Genomic DNA, 22,390 nt, shown 5'->3' on the forward strand with positions numbered 1-22,390 from the left:
ATCTACTGACTGTTTTTGTGTAGTATTTGAAGATGGTTGTCTTTTGGTTTGTACTTAAGCAGACGCATTATGGTTTATTATAACTGAACCTTTTGATAATATGTTGGACTCTCTATGTATATTATTATGTCATGTAATTTTTACATGAATTTGCCTATCTCTCATTTATATCAATTGTCTGATCTACAACATTTGCCGTCTGCTTACAAAACCAACCAAATTTGCTTGAATGATAAAAGAGTTTGTAGATGATTAGTAAACGATACATAGCCGCAAAATATGTCATTTGATTAGGTAAAAACAGCTCTTGCTCTGCAAGAACACTGACATTCAACCTATAATATAGTCCATAATCTAATAACAGAATCGCTCTCGAAGGCACTTGTCATATTACTAAGTTGCCTGTCAAAAGCCTTTGACACTAAGCCCCCCGTTAAATCTTGGGTTTGCGTGGCATCCTCCACTTAGGGACGGGACTATTTGATGCACATGAGAGGGCATAGTTCGGGCTGTTGGGTGGGAACTCTCTTGGTAATATACGAGGCCCCTTTTTCTTGTTTGTGGATTCCCGGTCCACATTGCTACCGTCGTCAAACATTAGCTTCCGCCGGGCAAGGGAGAACGGATGATCGCTATTAACCTCACCTGTGTCCCTGGGAGGTGCCATAACCCACGGCCCTGCAGCTACTTGTCCTCCCGGTTGACAAGACTCGGATAGCACGATCACGGTGGGCTCATGCTCTTCTTTGACGACATTCAGTGCAAACAACTCATAGAGTTGTCTGTATGCGGGGTCACCATGTTCATGGTATGCTCCTAGCAGCGGGTTTCGCTGCAATAATACAATGGTTATTACTTAGGTAGAGTCTTGCACTGAATGAGACAATATCCCTTCTCATTACACGACAGATGAAAATTAGCCTTCTCCTATAAAAGAAAGATTATAGTAATGGAACTTACTTCAAGAGCTTCATCCCAGTTTGGAGCTCTAACAATGACCGTGTTGGTCGACGCATCCCATGAGGTTCCCTCCAGCCGTTGGATCTCATTGAACGTCTTGTAGCGCTTTTCCAAGAAATGTAGTCGATCAACAAGATCAAACCACTCAAACGCGTTGCCGAACTTGGTTTCGATTGCGATCTTCGTCTCCACCAAGAAATGGCTGGGAAACAAGGTCCCATCACAACCGCTAGCACGTTTCAACCTTACCAACGTACCGAGTACCACCGAGTCAATCTCTTGAGTCCACCTTGAGTCATAGAGGAATGAGCTTTGTGCGGGGATATTCTCTGACATTGCTACAAGTATTGGAAAAGAGAATTAGTTCAAGGATGTGTGCTTTGATTGCTCCAAAGTGGTCATATTAATAGATTAGTCAAATGCATATTCTACTTTATGAGTTGCAACTACTCAATTAATTGAAACCACCGACTACATACAGGAGTTCCATGTCTACACTCTTCACATTTATTGGGCAAGGTACGATTGGAATTACTAGGATATGGATGTGAACTTCTTGACATACAACTACCATCTTCAATGTGATGCGCCGCCTAGGAAAGGTAATGACCTACTTCAGTGAAAGAGGATGCCACAATTTGCATAGCCATAAAAATGATGTGACAAAATAGATAATACAATTTGATTAACCTGCTGCAACCATTCAGTTCACACACATAAGTGTCTACCATAGACAACATAAAGTTTCTAACACCAACCATAAGCAACAAAAAACACACATAGTCCAAATGAAAATAACAAGTCAGTTACCCTAGAACAATTTTCCTAGCACAATTCCTAGCAATAACAACATTACACCAATGAAACACAACACATAGTTCATCTGAAGTTCAGCTTGACATCGGGCACATTCACTACAAACATTCGCAGTTACAGACGTGCTTCTTTTGGTATCAGAGGCACTGCTGACTTATGCAGTAACAGTCATGCTTTTCATGGATTCAGAAGCATCGCTACCTTCGGCTAAAACTAGACGATAAACTTGATTCAATACGTAACTTGGCTTCTTCCCATCTCCACGACTACTGTGGTAGTTGTCACACTAGAAGAAAGATCCCGAGTGATTTTCCCTAGCGGGGAATTTGTAGTACAATCTGCCGCTGTGCTTTGCTCCCGCACCTGCACACAACAACAACATCTTGCCCCGACCACAAGGACACTCGGGTATCATATCTCTTCCGTCATGGGAGGTTACCATGAGGATGCTGTAAAAAAATGGCAGAAAATTCAGTGTGAAAGATCAGTAAGTAGGATAGGTATTCACACATTAAATCAAAATGCAAATACAAATAAATAAAGCTCAGCCTGATATATATGAAAATACACACATTAGTCCACATAGAATTAGCCAAATCATCCCTCATTTGAGTCCACGCTAGACTTGTTTCAACTTGATCAACGAATTCAACATCAACATCAGCCTCCTCGTTGACTACATGACTGAGTGCACCATCAAGTTCATGCTCGATTGGGTCATTTATCATCTCACCACGTATGAAATTGTGGAGTAAGAAGCATGCCATAATGATCCGGATTTGGATCTTAATCGGATAAAAACTCGCGCTGCGAAGAATGCCCCACCTCATCTTGAGAACCGCAAATGATCGCTCGATGATATTCCTAGCTTTACTGTGGCGCAGATTGAACAATTCTCGCGCAGTTTGCGGTCTTTGATTCCCAACGCCCCATTCTTTCAAATGATAACGAACATTTTTGTATGGGGTCAAGAAACCTTCAGAGTTTGCATATCCATTATCGCACAAAAAATAATTTCCTAAAAAAGACCAAATACGGTGGTTTTTAGTGCTGTTATGAGATATAAATCAAACAAAAATATATGTGTTTTAAAATTCAGCAAGCAGCAAGGATTCAGGTTTTCTTAAACCTTTGGGAACCCTCAATCCTCCTTCTCTACAAACAGCATCTCTAAGCACCCGAGAATCACCGGCTGAACCTTCCCACCCAGGAAGAAAATATAAGAATCTCATTCTGCGGTCATAGGCAGCAAGAGTGTTGGTCGCGATTTGGCCCTTCCGCGTGCGATAGCGTGGCTTATCCGCAGTACTAACAAGGACATTGATATAGGTCCCGTCCAAGGCGCCAATACACCCCTAACGTGAATCACACACATTTCTTTAAAAAATACAAACAATCACTATGAAAAGTAGATCAAAGTCAAACAGTGTTATACACACATAATATACTACCTTAAAATGTTTCCAACGAGGATCAACACAATCCTCGATCACTGGCTCTGGTTGAGGCAACAGAATGCCATGAAGCCGGAGGACCGCTCTCAAAACAAGATGAACATAATGGGAAATTGTTTCTTCGGATCTCTTAAACTCAAAGCCAGATGGTCGATTTTTCTTGTGGTGGGCTAGAATGCCTAGAAAAATTGCAACTTGTTCCTCTAACAACACATACCTACCACTTCGCAGCCCACCAACGTCTCTTAAAAGATGACACAAACGACCGAATGCATTCCTATCCATACGTAGGTTAACAAAACAGTCTACATCACTAACTGACAATAGCCTATTCAAATGCTGCACTTGACGGGGTATCCTATCATTCAATGAATACCTAATTAGACGTTGTCTCGCACGACGTCTATTTCTCGTTCTGTTTTTCAATTGTAAGTACGTAATGACAATCGCTTGCATTTTCAACAAATTCACTAATTCTTCAATCATATGGTACACGGCGTGGGATAAACGAAATTGAGGGGCCATCTTCTGAAAAGGGGATTACAATAAGTAATATCAATTAACTGCACAAACAAAATTGTAACAGATGTTTCAAGGGATTTAGCAATTGTACACTATTTAAAATTCAGACCCATAGCAAGCAAGGTGAACGCGGTGACCCACGGCAAACAACAAAAATTCAAAAACCACAAGATTAAAGTAGCACAGAATGAACAATTACCCACAGCAAGCAAAAACTCAAAATTTCTGCAGTAATCAGCGAAAAAGTTTCGGTTATGTCGCAAGGTTGCCTACCTTGAAATCATATTAATTTGTGAAATTGCAAAAATTAAAAACTCAAATGGAAATTTCATATTCAAAAACTAGATCTGGAAAATTAATCCACCAAGATCCATTAAATACATTCACTAGTTTGCAGAGAACTGTTTAAATTCAAGAACTCACCTTGTTAAACACGTCGCGGTGCTCAAACAGAATGAAGTGTAGCAGCTTTACCGTCGCAGCTTGAAGTGTAGCAGCTTGAAAATTCTCGTCGCTGCGAAGTGTCGCAGCTGTGAAATACAAAATGAAGAAGTGAGAAAGGGTATTTGGGAGAAAGAATGGGCTTATCCGGCACGCAATTCGAGTCGGGATAATAAACAGCCCACCAACTTCTGATAATAAACCACCGAGAATAACATGAATAGTGAGGGCCTTTCTTTTAAAAACGGGCCATGAGATATTGCACTATAAGTAACCAAATGACTTGATTAGGTCATATAAATATTATAAACATGGTATATAGTATGAACCAAACGACCCCTTATAAGAGTAGAATCATTTGTGCTCTAACTAATTAGCTATGCTACCATAGCCATAATTAAAATTGTCAACTGGGTTAATTTGTTTGGGTTCGGGCCAACTTGCTTGGGTTGTTGGACTATTTGGATAATGATTTTTTCGGATTTTAGAATTTTAACCTTATCAACTTTTTGGTTTCAAACTAATTTGTTGGGACAATCGAATTCAATTGACAAATCCTAGCTATAATGTATAAAGAATCAAATAAGGTGGTTTACGCCAGATTAAGGCATCAATAAAACTTTAAAGAAAGGAATTATATTTGGAAACAAGGCATCAATAAAAGTTTAGAGAAAGGAATTATATTACGAAAAATAAAATTTGAAATAAAGGAGTATATAACTTAACCTTTTCTTTCCAAACAAGAAACGCCTCCCCCCTCTTCCCCCATAAATTCATCTCTCACCCCCAATTTCAGATCCGCATTCTCAATTCATTCTTTTGCAAACCCAAAATTATTTCTCTCTTTTCGACACCATGACTGATCAACCTGAATCATCCGATTCGTAAGTGTTCCTGCACATTATCAGATCTCGCGCAATATTTCTTGATAGTGTTATTCTGATGCACAAGAATATAACTTGATTATTGTTAAATGTTTCTCATTGTTTTTGTTCTTATTATTTTTTTGAATTTTGATTATGATACGCAGTAAGGGTACAAAGAGGGATTTTAGCACTGCGATCTTGGAGCGGAAAAAGGCGCCGAATCGGCTGGTGGTGGATGAGGCTGTCAACGATGATAATTCGGTGGTGTCTCTTCACCCTGATACGATGGAGAAGCTCCAGCTTTTCCGCGGCGACACCATCTTAATCAAGGTTTTATCTCATCCCCACTTTCTATGCTTAATAAATTAAGTCAATTTCGTTCAGTTTGATGGTTTATGGAATTATGTGGTTAATGTGAGTTCAACTTCAATTACAATCAACTTAACTTCTATCAACTTTAACTTTAACCGAATCCCTTTATTAAGGGAAGTGATATTTCCCTGACAAATATGTTACATTTTGGCACAACGTTGTTGATTAGCAATGTCTTTACCACTGGTTATATGTGTATTGTGCGATGCAGTTGTGAAGGATAAGTAGTAAGGACTATAACTTAAGCAGATATTAGCAATGTCTTTGATTCCCTACTAATATCTGGTTGTTTTTATATCTTGCACTCGTTAAGCCTTTATCGGCTAGATTTTGTGTTATAGTTATTTTCGTTTTTCTTGGTGTGATTTTGTACTATGGAAGAACTTGGGTGTGGCAACAATCACATGGACTATATTGTTTGGGTATAAATTTGGTTTCCTTCTGTATTAATGTTTATGTTAATCATTGTTGATCTAGGGTAAGAAAAGAAAGGATACAGTGTGCATTGCCCTTGCTGATGATACCTGTGATGAACCAAAGATCCGGATGAACAAGGTTGTGAGAAATAACTTAAGGGTTAGGCTTGGTGATGTGGTCTCTGTGCATCAGTGTGCTGATGTGAAGTATGGGAAGCGTGTCCACATTCTTCCCATTGATGACACAGTCGAAGGGGTTACTGGAAATCTTTTTGATGCCTTCCTAAAACGTAAGTTCGCTTGCCTTTTGATTTGCTTGATCTCTGTTTTGGCCTGTTCACATTTGGAGGATTAATCATACCAGAGCACTTGAATGTGTGTAACTTCGTGGTTTATTCAGAGTTCAGGTGTTTCTGATTGAGTAAGGAAGCATTGTGAAATTTGAATGAACACACTAATCTGTTTAATTGAAAATGGAAATCTTATGGTTTATTGAAATTGGTTTATAGAAGTGAATGCTGAGATTGATATGGAAAAAACTGTCCTTCATGTGTAGGCTGTCTTAGTTTTTATGCGTGGCTAATAATTTCTTTTATTTTCCTTAGCATATTTCCTGGAGGCTTATCGCCCAGTGAGAAAAGGTGACATGTTCCTTGTCAGGGGTGGAATGAGAAGTGTAGAGTTCAAGATTATCGAAACTGATCCTGCGGAGTACTGTGTAGTTGCTCCTGATACTGAGATCTTTTGTGAGGGAGAGCCTATTAAAAGGGAGGATGAGAATCGCTTGGATGAGGTTGGCTATGATGACGTTGGTGGTGTCCGCAAGCAGATGGCTCAGATTCGTGAATTGGTAGAGCTACCATTAAGGCACCCCCAACTTTTCAAATCAATTGGTGTCAAGCCTCCAAAAGGAATACTGCTCTATGGACCTCCAGGATCGGGAAAGACCTTAATTGCCCGAGCTGTGGCTAATGAGACAGGTGCTTTCTTCTTTGTTATTAATGGACCAGAAATTATGTCAAAGTTAGCTGGAGAAAGTGAAAGCAATCTCAGGAAGGCATTTGAAGAAGCTGAGAAGAATGCACCATCCATCATATTCATTGATGAAATTGATTCAATTGCGCCTAAGAGGGAGAAAACCAATGGAGAGGTTGAGAGGAGAATTGTTTCCCAACTGTTGACATTGATGGATGGTCTGAAAGCCCGTGCCCATATTATTGTAATTGGTGCTACAAACCGTCCCAATAGCATTGACCCTGCCCTTAGGAGGTTTGGTAGGTTTGACAGGGAGATCGACATTGGTGTTCCTGATGAAGTTGGGCGTCTTGAGGTCCTTCGTATCCACACAAAGAACATGAAGCTTGCTGAAGATGTGAGCTAGAGTTTCTTGAGCTTTTCTTTGATATTAATCTCATCCCTCCTGCATCACCATAGATATAGTTACACCAACATAACACCGGTCTATTTCTCAGGTTGATTTGGAAAGGATTTCCAAGGACACACATGGTTATGTTGGAGCTGACTTAGCTGCATTGTGCACTGAGGCAGCCCTTCAATGCATCAGGGAGAAGATGGATGTGATTGATTTGGAAGATGACACAATTGATGCAGAGATACTAAACTCCATGGCTGTTACCAATGAGCATTTCCAGACTGCTCTTGGGACAAGCAATCCCTCTGCTTTACGTGAAACAGTAAGCATTCTGTCATACTTCTCCATGTTATCTGTTTTCTTAGTTCCTTCACATATCTGATTATATGGATTATTGCTAGGTTGTTGAAGTGCCTAACGTTAGCTGGCAAGATATTGGAGGCCTTGAAAATGTCAAGCGTGAACTCCAAGAGGTATTTACCATTTTTCATGCTCTCTGCCTTTTTTTCATTTGTATCAGAAAGCCAACAGGTGTCTCTCTGAACTCATGTTTTCAATCTCTTTGCTGTGTCAGACTGTTCAATACCCAGTGGAGCATCCTGAGAAGTTTGAAAAGTTTGGCATGTCACCTTCCAAGGGAGTGCTTTTCTATGGACCTCCTGGATGTGGAAAGACTTTGCTGGCCAAGGCTATTGCAAATGAATGTCAGGCAAACTTCATCAGTGTTAAGGGCCCTGAGTTGCTGACTATGTGGTTTGGAGAGAGTGAGGCCAATGTTAGAGAAATTTTTGACAAGGCTCGTCAGTCTGCCCCTTGTGTTTTGTTTTTTGATGAATTGGACTCAATTGCAACTCAGGTTTGTATGGAAACTCTTGATCAGTATATTTAATTTTCACTGGTTTGTTGCTTCTAATTTACTTCATATCTGAACTTCTATTTGCTTGCAGAGAGGAAGCAGTCAAGGAGATGCTGGTGGTGCTGCTGACAGGGTATTGAATCAGCTCCTGACTGAAATGGACGGAATGAATGCTAAGAAAACAGTTTTCATTATTGGTGCGACCAACAGGCCTGATATAATTGACGCTGCTCTTCTCCGTCCTGGCCGTCTTGATCAGCTGATTTATATTCCTCTCCCTGATGAGGAATCACGCCTTCAGATTTTCAAAGCATGCCTGAGAAAGTCGCCTATTGCCAAAGATGTTGACCTTAGAGTCCTTGCTAAATATACTCAAGGTTTCAGTGGTGCTGACATTACAGAAATCTGCCAACGCGCTTGCAAATACGCTATCAGAGAGAACATCGAGAAAGTAAGTGTTTCATAAGACTCCCCAAAGATAAAATGGTTTGCTTTGGGAACATAATATGTTTTGATAAATGAAATCTCAAATGTGCAATCCTGTAATTTTTTTAGGATATTGAGAAGGAGAGGAGAAGAAGTGACAATCCTGAAGCTATGGAGGAAGATGTGGATGACGAAGTAGCTGAGATCAGGGCTAGTCACTTTGAGGAATCAATGAAGTATGCTCGGAGGAGTGTGAGTGATGCTGACATTCGCAAGTATCAGTCATTTGCTCAGACGCTGCAGCAATCAAGAGGATTTGGTTCTGAGTTCCGGTTTGCTGACAATACTAGTGGCTCTACTGCAGCTGATCCTTTTGCAGCTCCCACCGCCACAGCCGATGATGATGACCTTTATAATTAGGTGCGTCCAAGCTGCATCTCACATGGTCATCCCCCTACAATCTAGTTTCCATTTCCCCTAAATGGGGGTGTTTTCATTCATGGAATTCACCTGTATTTTATTAACTTTATAGATTACTATTTATTTGAATTCCCATGTGCCTTGTCATCTACTATGTCTCAACATCAAGCTGAGTGCGTCTCTATTTGACTTGGCTATGACATCTAGATTGACCAATCCCTGATTTAGAGGGACCCTAGTTTGGATTGAAAAGGTGGGAAGATGGTAGTCCAGAATAAGAGTCACCAAGAAATAGCAGAATTAGAAGTTGGTCGCAATTTTGAAATGCTAACTGGACCAGGCTATAAAGAGCATTAAATAGATAGAGGGACCTTAAAAACAGCTGGGTTTACTATCTAACACATGACACACTACTTGATTCATACACTACTTTTCTTAAAGTTGAATCATTTTACTCGGAATGGCGCTGCACCTTTTCCCACATTGCTTTGCTTTGCTTGTCTTTTAGTGCCTTTGATGTTTGGGTTTGGCACCTCCTTTACATTCTTCTGCGTTCTATTATATCAAGAAAAATATTTATTTGATTGTACAATTTGACTCAATGCAAGAACACATAATAATATAGTCGTATTGCATGTCTGCAATTGATATATTAAAATTTTGAAAACCAGCCCATGTAGGAAAAAAAAGCATGCTAGAAGATTACAAGTCCAGATACATATACAGTGAAACATTCTTAACACCTCCAAGGATTGGATCTCAGGAATAGGACCCTATTTTTGCTTCATTTCACTAGAGCTAGATGCCTTGAGCAGAGCCTTCCCTAGAGTTTCATCATTTTTTTTTATTTCCTTTTCTGGGGTCATTCATTTTGTTTTCTTTCACTTTTGTAATAACTAATTTTATTTCCTCCTCTTGAGTGCAAGCTTACTGATTTATCATGATCACAAAGATAGATGAAAACTATCAAAATTCATTAATTTTGATTCTTACTTATGCTTTCATTAGTACTTCATTTTTTCTATGTTAATTGAGTTATTTTTCTATTTTAGGAAGTTCCAAGATAAATGAGTCATTTTTATTTTTGGCAAAAGTAAACCTTCATCTCTCTTATTTTATTCACTATCCACTTAATACATTATTCTTAATCTTCATGCCGAAAAGAAACGTATCTATTAACAAGGAACGGATGGAGACATGGAGTACTATTTAATAAAAAAAATCACCGAATTTCAGTACATAATTAATTTTTTTTTATCTTAAATTGATTGTGTTTCATTTTTGTGGTTCTGGATGATAGCTAGTTTTATCTCTGATAACTTGGCTGTAATTATATGTACTCAAGACACCCACGGAATTCCAAGTCTTTGTGGTAATAACACTATTGGAGGCAGAGTTTGTCAGGAGTGCACGTGTTACACATTCACCTGTGTTCCTAAAACATCAATTATTTTTTCACAAATTCACCTCTCCACATTTCCACACTCAAATCAGATTACTGTCTTGGTTATTTATTGTGGTTCCAAGTTGTTACCAAGCGACATCCCTCTGGAAAATCAGGTATACAATATTTATGGGATGACACAACAAACATGCTCAAATGTCCATCCTACAAACTTCCTTTCTAGGAATATATCATCAATTTTGATTTTATTGGTCCACTAACCCTACTTTTTTCTCTTGTACTTTTCATTTCTCTCCATCTCTCTCTCTATCTATATATACAAACAATTTACTATGAAATTTATAATTGAATTCAGACCTTTGATCTTTCTTAGTAGAAATTAGAAGTATAATTAGTCTTTATTTTGGCCACAGTTTAAAAGTAGTAGTATTATTCTGATAAAGGAATAGAAGGGTGTGGTAGATGTGGTCTTCACATCAACTGGATAACTAATTGTTTGGAGCTATAGTAGAAAGTTGATGAAGGCGAGAATAAATTGAGGTTAAAGATGCTAGAATATGTAGCTAATAAAGTAAATATGAATATTGTTTTGGTTGTTATGTTGGGTTGGATAAAAGTGGTAGATGATGGAGAAGTTTGTAGTCATAAAGAAATGAGTTAGTTAAGCAAAGATGGTAAAGAGAGGGGTTAATAATGAGGAATAGGATGGTCCTAACTTCCATAAAATATCTTTGACGTGGTTAGAAATTTACCCGGCACGCCTCCTCATTTTCCTCTGCCTTCATTTCCCATAACCACTGGCTCGGGAAAAAGGGTAAATATAATACTTACATCAAGATCAAACCCCCCCTCTCTCTCTCTCTCTACGCCCCAATTATTGTTACCAGGCGCACGAGCAATTAGGATTAAAAACTGCAAATTTATAATCTCTAAATTAGGAGTAACACTTTTGTTCCTAAATTGAAGTCATTTTTTAAAAAAATTTCAGGAGATGTTTTGGATTCTGTGCACTGCATACGAGTCCCCAACACGTCTATTTTCATCCCTGTCTGATGATTGGTATAGCCACACACATACATAACTTAACCTCTGCATTCCTAATTAGTTCTAGTATTGCCTGATTTTGTAGTGCATGCATGTATGTGAATGTGACTGATGAGACATTGGATTGTGGTTGAGCTGCATGGACATCGACCAAATTAATTTCATTTTAACTTATTTTGAAGTATTGGTTGAACCTGAGGTGTCTTTAAGAATTTTAACACTTTTCATCATTATATGGTTGACTTAATTGCACTTGACATGATCCTCATGGATCCGGATTAATCAGCTAATTCTAAATTGTTTATTTCTCTCTCCGTCCCGATTAATTGTCACTATTTGACCGGGTACGGGCTTTAAGAAATGTAAAAAAAAGTTGGTTGAAAAAGTTAGTGGAATGTGAGACTCACTTTTTTATATTGGTTTTATAATAAAATGTGAGTGGAGTGAGTTAGTGGAATGTGGGACCTACTTACCATTTATGGTAAAAATGAAGTGTAACAATTATTGAGGGATGGACCGAAATGGAAAAGATGGACAATTAATCGGGGACGGAGGGAGTATTTGAGAAGAAAGTTTTCACAATAGTGATCAATTGCTAACTCACTCTCTAGTTGCTAACTACAACTAATTTAAGATCATAGGATTTTAGAAATTTAGTGGTCTAAAATTTGCAACGTGTAACTTTTGGTTTTATAATTTAAATCGAAATAGATAAAAAAACTATCAAATTAGGGTTTTAGATGAAAATGTCAATATAGTGTTTTGAAAATATCAACACAATGCTTTGAGAATGTCAACACATTGCTTATGTAACACATTGCTTTAAAAATGACATTCTACATGTATTATATTGACATATTTTATATACTATGTTGACATTTGTTGCTGTACGAAAAAATTGAAAATTTTCAAAAAAAAAAATCAAATTTTGACATCGGAACATATGCAAGTGAGATCTCGTTAGAATCCTTATGAAATTATCTTTAATTTGATATATGTTGTGCAAAAAAATAATTTAAATCGAGAAAGTTATATGTGTTTTAAAGTTATGTGATATTCTTCAAAAGTTGGTTACAACTAATTTATTGTAAATTGACTTTAATACAACTAATTTATCCTTATGACCTTATTGACATTTTTTGTTGATCGTATTGACATTTCGGAGCTCATGATCTAGGCGCTTGATTTCGTATTGAGTTAGCAATATAACACTCCCCTATACTTAATTACTTCATCTTTTTGTTACATTTCTCTTTTACATGTGATGCCTAGCTTGCTTAATTTGCATAAAAATTACTAACATCTACCTGTATATTTTTCTTATAATCCACGGGAATTAATATTTATAACGTTACTAGTACTAATATATACAAATCTATCTCTAAGAATGGGTTGATTATTTTGTAGTATTTGTAAGCCTCTAGGTGTAGGTTAGTGGACTAGAGATGCCCCTAGCTAGATTTGGAGTATAAAGGAGTTACATGCACCATCTCTAAAACCTTCTCAATACAGTTGCAGTGCCATCATATGTTCCCACGTATGTGTTACTGATCCAAATATTTCAGGTTAAAATATTTAAAACAAGAAATCTTATAAATTTCAGCAAATGATCATGTGAAGATACAACAACATGCATGGCCAAAAAACAAAATGAAGTAAAAGAAAGAATGGAAATTGATATGGGTGTCTAATATACTACCCAAACATAATTAAAAGATTATAAATTTATAATACGAGCGATTAAAAATAATGAATACATGTAATGTTCATTGCAACGCTGTACGAAACCCTATTCAAACTGACAGTCATAGACAGACTAACAATTACTGTTACTCAGATTTGATCAAAATTTGAAATACTACTAGGAGTATATTTTACTAGTTTATTGGCAAAGTAAGGATAACCAAATAAACAGTAATTTATTAGGTAAATAAATAAATACATAGAAATAAAACCTGAAGCTAACTACTGTTAAGCCCTTTTTTATATAAATGCACCAAATTATGATAACTGGTAATTATTCAAAAAAAAACCCATTTAAAGAAAATAATTGAACTGGTTTGATGCTTATGGCATCTTTGACTAGGACCCTCATCCCACGTTTCGATAATCACGAATCTACTATCTAATCATTCGGTGAAAACTTGAAAAGGTTAAAATATGAGTTCGACATTTTGAACCAGTGATAAATGATAATGATGAAAGTCGGCAGATAAAGCAAAAATTGAAAAACTAAGGCCAATTAGGGAATCTTTTTTTATAAAAAGAGGAACTATCTATAAGGAACTCATGAATTACTGTAGGCATGAAGCAAATTAATCTATATATAAATAAATAAATACACACAAAGAAAAAAAATACTGGTAGAATGTTAAATTAAATGAGTGAAGAATCAAGAAGCAGGCTCATTTTTCTCATTCCAGCAGACAAGCATGGCAATGCAACGACGGAGAATGTAGAATTTGGCTCTTTGCTTCTTCGCCAATTTGCTGCACTTCTTTTTTAAGGATGTGCTCCGTTTCTCCTCGTACTCGATTTCGACCCCTTCTTCTCTTTCAGCCATAAATTTCTTCTTCCAACAACAACAACAAGTCACTGTTGATGGAGGTGGAGGTGGAGGTGGAGGTGGAGGAGGAGAGCTACAACTCTGTGTATATGTGTGTTGATAATGGTAAACAATTTTGGGGTTTTAAGGGTGGTCTGTAAATGGGAAACTTGGCCAAGTACGAATTAACTTTTTAAAAAATCACCAACTATATTAATTGACTATCTAATGAAAATAGTTCTAATATTTAAGAAATATTTTAACACTCCACTCCATATGCCAACAGTGGACCTTGAATTTAATGTTCTTTCCTCACAAAAAAATATTAGTAGGTTAAGTTATTCATATGATAGCATTATCACTGCTTTTAATGATTAATTCGAATATTCAAGAAAAATAAGTCCCATTTGCGGTACATCCTAAATAAGAATGGGTGAGTTTTAATTAATTCAATGCGGTGCGCGACGCACATGAGAGCACCCACAACCGTGCTCTTGCCAACGAGCACGGTTGTGGGCCCGACCCCACTTTTTCTGCCTGCTCTTAGGCAAGAGCACAACACCCACAACCGTACTCTTCCGCAAGGACGAGCACAAGGGTCCCACCATTCCATTATTCAATTTAAATAAAAACATTTCCACAAAATTAAAATACATTACACATACCCGGAATAATATTACAAAATACATTAAAATTTAAAAATTACATAATTAAAATCCTAAAAAATAAAAATGACATAATTAAAATCTAAAAAATTATAAATTTCATAATTAACTCCTAAGAATTAAAAATTACATAATTAAATTCATAAAATTAAAAAAACCCACTACTCGTAGCCGAATTTCGCCCACATGTGTTTGATTAGGTCTTCTTGTAGCTCAACGTGGGTTCGGGCATCGCGCATTGTGTGTCTTGTTTCGATCCTCTCACCCACCGTCGTATGCACACCTCGGCGTGGGGGAGACCTAGCGCTTGAGCTTCCGGCTTCATCCTCGTCGTAGAAGCTAGCCGCCCTCAGTCCTTCGTCGGCTATAATCATGTTGTGTAAGATAATGCACGTGTACATGATGTCGGCAATATTTTTCACGTACCACAGCCGAGCCGGCCTTCACAATGTTGAATCGGGCTTGAGGACCCCAAAGGCTCTTTCGACATCTTTCTGCGCGGACTCTTGACGCAGCGCAAAAAGAACGCGTCTCGGGTCTTGCGGATTGTTGAGCGTCTTAACGAAAGTCGACCACATTGGGTAGATACTATCGGTGAGATAGTAACCTATGTGGTATACATTTCCGTTGACGGTGAAGTCGATCGCCGGTGCTACACCATTCAACACATCATTGAAGAGGGGTGAAGAATAGAGCACGTTCAAGTCGTTGTTGGATCCGGCAACACCGAAATATGCATGCCAAATCCATAGGCGGTAGTCGGCGACCGCTTCAAGGATAAGTGTTGGGCCGTCGTCTTTGTGGCCGCTTAAGTGTTGCCCCCTCCAAGCAGTCGGACAATTCTTCCACCTCCAATGAATGCAGTCAATACTGCCAAGCATTCCGGGAAAGCCATGGACTGATTCGTGAAGACGAAGCAACCGTTGGCAATCATCGGTGGTGGGTGCCTGAAGGAATTCATCACTGAAAGCTGTACGAACGCCCTCGCAAAAATTTTTAAGACAAAGGATTCCAGTGGACTCACCGACATGCAAATACTCGTCGAAGAGGTTGGTCGTTTGCCAAGTAGCGAGTTGTAGGATGGCACACGTACACTTCTGCAACGCCGAGAGACTTTGCCGACCGGCTGCATCTGGACCTGTTTGGAAGAATTCAACACGGGCGGACAATGTGTTGACAATACGCATAAACAAGCGCTTTGACATGCGAAAATGGTGCCTAAAGTAATCTTCCGAAAACCGCGGCGGGTCGGCAAAATAGTCGGCAACGAGCCTTTCGTGGGCTCCCTCCCGGTCACGATGGATGTAGCGGCGAGTTGATCTAGTTGGTTGAGGAGGAGGGGCGGGGGTATTCGCTGCGACATATGCTTCATAAGCGGCACAATGTTGTTCGTAGTATTCTTGTTCTTCACGCTCCGCTTCCGCAATGAGATGGGTGAAATCCATTTGAGGTTTTGAGTGAGAGATGAAGGTGTAGATAAGTTGTATGAAAAATATGAATGAGAGATGATTTGATGTGAAAAATGAATGATGAATGTGTGTATTTATAGATGATTTAGGGGAAAAAAATTTTAAAAAAATAAAAAAAAATACAGAAAAACGGGCAAAAAACGGCCTTTTTTTTGGGATTGGGAAAATATTTTTTTAAATTTTTTGGTATTATTTTCGATTTAAAAAAAATGATTTTCCAACGGATATGCCGTTGGCCAATCACACGCTGCCACGTTGCCTGCTCGCTGGCACGGACGTGCTCGATGCATCGAGCAGCGCCGTGCCAGCGGCAAGAGCGCAACGGCGGATAGCGGTGCCGCGCCGCTGGCACGGACGGACGGACGAGCGCCTGCTCTCCGTTGTGGAATAATTAATTATAGTAGTACCTGAGATTATAATTATTTTTAGAGTGTAATTAACTTAAATTCATTGGTAATTTCTGAATTCAAATCTATTTTGTAAGTTTATATACATTATTTTTTAAAAATTATTACTTGGTATATATATTACATTTAATAATTATATTAACAATTACAGCTATTTTTATTAAATCGTGAATATAAATTATCTAAAAATAATAGTATATAAATATATGCAGTAGTAATAATTTTTTTATGAAAATGCATGTTGTATTTTTACTTATTATCTATATAAATGCACATACTTTTTAATGAATGAAAATTTTTAAAAAGTGATTTATAATTTTTCAGTGACATAACAATATTCTTTTGAGTTCAAGGACCAAAATGGTGCAAATTCATTTTTCAGAGACCTAATTTTAAAATCCACTCTTAACTTTATGTGTCCAGATGTGATTGTTGATGGTTATTTCAAAGTTTCAAACCATGTGCTAAATTAAATGATAAATTGTACAATCTGAAATATCGAGTGCAATTTAGAAGTTAATTGTTGTTTTATGACTTTATAAATGTTTTGACTACTCGGGATAGACATTGACCAATTTTTATAAGGATTGTTCTTTTATTTTTATTTTTTCGTTTTAACTTGTTCAGGATATATACTATATATGGTTTAATTGCATCCTAAAATCGTCCGTAAAAAGGTTGGAATAATTGAGTGGTCGATGTCGTGAAGTGAACATTTCGATCTCAAGTTTTCGTAAAAATGAGTCAGCACCAATTTGATGAGAGTATTGAAGATCGAACATTAGTCACCCGTTTATAAATAGACACGTATAGAATATACTTCCTTCAATCGCCATAGAATACACTTCTTTTGGATTCAAGATTTAGGAAATTAATATTTAAAAAGGGAAATACAGAGAGTATATAATGGCAGAGGAAAAAATAGAGAATTGAAAAGAAAATAAAATAGATGAAGAATAAAATTAAAATATATATATATTATTGTTTGCAAAAAATTAAAATAACTCACTTATAGCAGAGCAGTAACCCGCTTATGATGGGACATATGGTTTATAACGTGACTGTGATCAATAAAAACTAAAAAGTAGGTTTAAATAAATATTTAATGTATTAGTTCACATCTTTCTTTTATAAACAGCCACATAAAAGAAACACATTCTCCCTCCCAAATTAAATGAGATGTATTTCTTTTGATACGTTCCAACTTGAATGAGACGCTTTTCTTTTTTAATAATAATTAACTCACTTCTCTCTTCTACTTTATCATCACTTGGAGTCTTACTTTATTATTCTCTTTTTTTCTTATTATAATCTCTTTTTTATTTTTCTTACTTTATTCTCTCTCTTACATTATTTTTAATAATTTTACTTGCTAAATATCACTATTTAAATTTCTGTGTTAAAATAGAAACTTTTCACTTCAACAAGGCCGGAGAGAATAAATGTTTTGCAATTTGCAGTCAATTTTGCCTTCCTAGCGAACAGATGCAAATGGCTTAAATTGGGCTTTAATAAGCTTGAGCCCTAACGCTGGTCTTATTCTTTCATGAATCTTTTGGGCTTTTGCAGCTGGGCTAATTCAAAAATAGCAATATTTGCAATTGTAATCTAATGGCCCTTATCTACCTCGTTAAACTCAGTTATAGTATAAATGAATTAATTGGTTGATTGGTGAAAAAATCATCTGGATATAGTTTTGATTTTAGACAATTGCATCAATGCAATTTTCAATCTGTAGCAATTAAATACGTACCGTGTGTTTTCATTGTTATCCAAAACCTAATTTACCTATGATCCATAGATATATTTGAAGTGAGGTGTGATCGATTGTTAACTTTCTTAAGTTGCTAATTCTGCTAATTCATCAATACAGTGTATTAAAAATGTCAACACGACCACACCGAAATGTCAACATAAACTTAGTTGATATTTTAATATACTAGGTTGACTTCATATTTAAAATGCCGACACAGTATATTAAAATGTCAACACAAATTTATTTTAACATTTTAATGTGATCGTGTTGACATATTTAACACACTGTGTTGATGAGTTAACAAATTAATAATTTAAAAAAAAATTAGCATTATAACGCACCATGTTTGAAGTAATATTGCCAATCCTTAATTACAATCCCATTAATTATGTGCTGTAGGTATTGAGATGCATGTATGTTTCCCCTTTATTCAACACACCGACAAATATTTTGAAGGTTTAGGCACACTCCGGCGTGGAGGCGGAAACAACGCGGCGGCCCCTCTCGGAGCGGCTATTCTCGGCGAACTTGAGGGAGCCTTGATGCAGCCCCCTTTCCTTCTCATCCTTATTCCACTCCTTGCCATAGTAATGCTCCTCGCTCCACTTGTCGTTTCCCGCCAAAAACATGCTCCCCCACTGCGGGAAGTGCACCAGCGCCACCGGCAGCGTGCACGCCACTATCATGATCCCCATCAGCTTCAGCCCCACCGCCGTCGAGTAGCTTGAGCTCGTGAAGAATAGCAGCTGCGTCAGCCCCGATCCGAAGTTCCCCCCCGCACCGGTGAGGCCCGAGATCACGCCCAGGGACCTCCGGGAAATGAAGGGGATGATGCCGAAGGTGGCGCCGCACGCCGCCTGCGCCCCGATTGAGAAGAGGATCATGGACGTGATGGAGAGTGGCAGCGTGCTGGCCTTCCCCAGACAGATGCAGAACACGCCGCCCAGGGTTTGGAGGATCCACAGGTTCCAGAGGCGCCCGCGCATCCCGAACCGCCGCGCCGCAATGTCCGACATTAGGCCGCCCAGCGGCCGGGATACTATGTTGGCCATCCCGAATGTGGCTGCTATTGTGCCAGCCGTGTGGAGATTCAGATCAAATCTGCAAGTTCATTTTCATTTATTACATAATTTAATAACCTGCTATAAGGGACGCAAATAAAAGCATCCTTAAAGATTAAAGTTTAGTGGAAAATTGTGTCATAAACTTAAGCACGCTTTTATTTGCGCTCTTAGTTTTGGTTAATTTTAAAAAAATTGAACGCAAATTGAGTCTCTAATTTTGTGTACTTATAAGATAAGTTTGTTGCGGTGTCAATTCACCTGTCGTAGAAATATTGCGAGATGACGTTGTCGGTAGTTAGTTCTACGCCTAGCGACATGCCATAGAGAAGAACAAATATCCATGTTCTGTAATTACTAACTGCGTGCCACAGAACCTGCAAAAAATGAAGTATATTTCATTAATTAAAAGCTTGAATGATGTATGATCTGTGAAGTTGGAATGCAAACCTTGGAAAATTGATCTGAATGAACATCTCCCTTCTTCTGCAGGGTGCCAAGATTTCCATCAGGAAGATCCTGGCCGAGCCCCAAAACCAAGAGGCCCATGACCACATGCATCAACCCGGGCACAAAAAAAGCGATCCTCCATGCAGTAAACGGCGTCGCTCCGCCTCTCCGGATCAGCTCAAAGAGCAGCGGCATGAGCAGCTGCGTCGCCCCGCCGCCCATATTCCCCCAGCCAGCAGCGGTGCCGTTCACCAGCCCTATAATGTTGCCATTGAACATGGTGCTCATCCAGTACTGGCACGACACGAACGTCGCCAGAGAGAACCCGATCATGAACCTCACCGCCATGTAGCCGCCGGCGGAGGAGACGAACGACATGCAGAACACGGTGGGGGCAGTGAGCATGATCAGGAAGGCGCAGGCGTACCTGGGCCCCAGCAGATCGCAGGCCGCCCCCATCACTAGCCTCGAGAATATGCTGCCTGACACTGAGGCGATCCCCGCGTTCCCGATGTCCGCCTTCGTCAGGTTGAGGTTGTCGCGGATCACGGGGACCAGCGGGGCCGCCGCAAACGTAGAGACGAAGCAAGTGAAGAAGGAGATCCATGAGAGGTGGAAGGTTCTCATGTGAGGATTCGCCATGGAATGGATCTTGAACACCTTCGCCTTGTGCTCCGAGTCAACCGGCAAAGAGAACTTCGCTGCTGGATCCGTCGGGATTGTTTGGTCGGCGGCAACGGAGAAAGCGAAGGTTTGTTCTTTGCCGGTCACTCCGTGCATGGAGCTTCCCGGTGACCCTATCTCTTTTTCATCCCCCATTTTTGTTGATTTTAGGGTTTTTTTAATTCTCTTGAAAATTTTGAGATTGTTACAACTTAAATATAATAGCAATGGAGAGCCGAGTCACATTGTGAATAGTTGATTTTACTTACTGTCACTTAAAGTATTAGTAAAAAACAAAACTTTGGCTATTATAAATGTATATATGCGTATATCCTTATTTGGATATTTTCTCCACGTTAATATTTCTTGTCAATTTATACAGAAACACCTAAATGTTTGGTATGTGCATTTGTTGTACGTGTGTGTTGTTATATGTAATATTGCTGTATTTAATTCAAAACATCACCTTAGAAAGATAAAGACGTATATGCTTTCAAATTATCCTCATTCACCCTTTCAGATGTTCTAACAGTTCCTAATTTAGGATAGTAGTTTCCCCACATATAGTACTATAATACTATTAATGATGAGCAGGCTAAATTTTTTACTCCATTTTGTCTTGGTCTGTTTTGTAGTTCTCCAAATGGTTGAATCTATGCCGAATGAAATGAAGGATAAACACGTTATGTAATAGGAGTATTATTTGATGGACGAACAAAATGGAGTTGTTTCAATAAAATATGTACATGAGAAAAATATAAATTAATAAGCTTAGATCAATAAGTGGACCAAGAAAATCATACAGGAAGAAGTCCTATTCATAAAAAGCGACCATCATGGTACCCAGGGGCGGAGCCAAGGCAAAAATATATTTATAAACATATTTTGTAGAAATGAGAAGTGCATTTAAAGTAAGATATAAAATAAATTTTCAAATTTACCATTGGTATAAATTTTTGAGGAGGGGCAAATGCCCAACTAACCTTACATGTAGATCCGCCCCTGCTGGTACCTAATTAATTCAGAATTTCGCTCCATTCTCTCTCTCTGCTCGGCTCTGATTCTCTCTAGTTTTTTTCATATTTTCGCAGATTTTGTTTTCCATAATTCTTGCTTCACGTTACACATTAAAAACTGTGTTAAACCAAATACTCATATTTTTATGGACGGAGGGAGTATTTATTTTAAAATATTTTTTGAGATTAACTCAATAAATATACTCCATCCGTCCCACAATAATTGTCACTTTTTTTCATTTCGGTCTGTCCCACGATAAGACCATCAACAGTGGAGCGCCCTAAGGCGCGCCCTATGGCGCACCACGTCAGCATTTTTATCCTCCTCCTTCTCCACCTGCAGTGGGGAGCCCTAAGGCTCGCCCTAAGGCGCGCCCTATGACGCGCCACATCATCATTTTGTTGTTTTGTTTAATTAATTTAACTGTTTTCAAATAACACGTAACGAGTAAAAAAAATGACTAAATAACAAACGGCGAAGTTTTAATAAAAAAAAAATTACACCATTCAACTAAAAAAAGAAAAAAACTAAGTCGGGCCAATTCACAACTCATCGAGTAATGCACGGAGATACTCGGCTTGTTCGGTGTCGGTGCACTTCTTGAGGGCCTTGTGCGTCTGCAACATCGTCCTTGCCATCGACGCTGTAGCTAAAGACGCAAACGCGGTGGACGTCTGCGTCGGGAGCTCATCCGGGTCCGGATCAGGGGTTGCAGCGGTCGACGATGACGTCGCGGTCGCCTTCCCCTTGGCCTTCGCAACCTTGATGCCGGGAGGACGCCGGGAGGACACCGGTGTGCCGGAACTCCCTTCATCCACGTACGACCGGTTGAGGTCAACCGGGTTAGTGCCGCTGCCGCTGCTCGTGTAGTCACCAGCTTCGGTGACCTTCGTCCTCTTCGGCGCACCAGTGTGCAGAATTCCACCTTGGAACTTCTGCTTCTACCTAAAGAGCGCCCAGATGGCCTCGTGCTTGAACTCGCCGAAC

The 22,390-nt window shown here is 38.8% G+C and overlaps 2 protein-coding genes across 2 annotated transcripts; one reads left to right on the forward strand and one right to left on the reverse strand.

Annotated features, from left to right (window-relative positions):
• Positions 1–4,919: 4,919 nt before the first annotated feature.
• LOC121792219 (cell division control protein 48 homolog E-like) lies at positions 4,920–9,050 on the forward strand. Its single transcript, XM_042190085.1, has 9 exons — positions 4,920–5,077; positions 5,224–5,389; positions 5,909–6,137; positions 6,453–7,219; positions 7,320–7,541; positions 7,621–7,692; positions 7,794–8,075; positions 8,167–8,526; positions 8,631–9,050. The coding sequence occupies exons 1-9, from the start codon at positions 5,049–5,051 to the stop codon at positions 8,919–8,921; spliced, it is 2,418 nt and encodes an 805-aa protein (XP_042046019.1). The 5' UTR covers positions 4,920–5,048; the 3' UTR covers positions 8,922–9,050.
• Positions 9,051–18,670: 9,620 nt separating this feature from the next.
• LOC121792230 (high affinity nitrate transporter 2.4-like) lies at positions 18,671–20,542 on the reverse strand. Its single transcript, XM_042190102.1, has 3 exons — positions 19,724–20,542; positions 19,535–19,650; positions 18,671–19,313 (listed from the first exon to the last, which is right to left on the reverse strand). The coding sequence occupies exons 1-3, from the start codon at positions 20,540–20,542 to the stop codon at positions 18,671–18,673; spliced, it is 1,578 nt and encodes a 525-aa protein (XP_042046036.1).
• Positions 20,543–22,390: the final 1,848 nt, after the last annotated feature.

The sequence above is a fragment of the Salvia splendens genome, chromosome 2 (assembly GCF_004379255.2).
Source record: "Salvia splendens isolate huo1 chromosome 2, SspV2, whole genome shotgun sequence".
Lineage (NCBI taxonomy): Eukaryota > Viridiplantae > Streptophyta > Magnoliopsida > Lamiales > Lamiaceae > Salvia > Salvia splendens.

Coding starts and splice junctions, on each gene's coding strand:
- LOC121792219 (XM_042190085.1), top strand. CDS start 5,049: ATGACTGATCAACCTGAATCATCCGATTC. Junction 7,693..7,793: donor TCAAGCGTGAACTCCAAGAG/GTATTTACCATT, acceptor TTGCTGTGTCAG/ACTGTTCAATACCCAGTGGA. Junction 8,076..8,166: donor TGGACTCAATTGCAACTCAG/GTTTGTATGGAA, acceptor ATTTGCTTGCAG/AGAGGAAGCAGTCAAGGAGA.
- LOC121792230 (XM_042190102.1), bottom strand. CDS start 20,542: ATGGGGGATGAAAAAGAGATAGGGTCACCGGGAAGCTCCATGCACGGA. Junction 19,651..19,723: donor ATTCAGATCAATTTTCCAAG/GTTTGCATTCCA, acceptor CATTTTTTGCAG/GTTCTGTGGCACGCAGTTAG. Junction 19,314..19,534: donor TCGCAATATTTCTACGACAG/GTGAATTGACAC, acceptor ATGAACTTGCAG/ATTTGATCTGAATCTCCACA.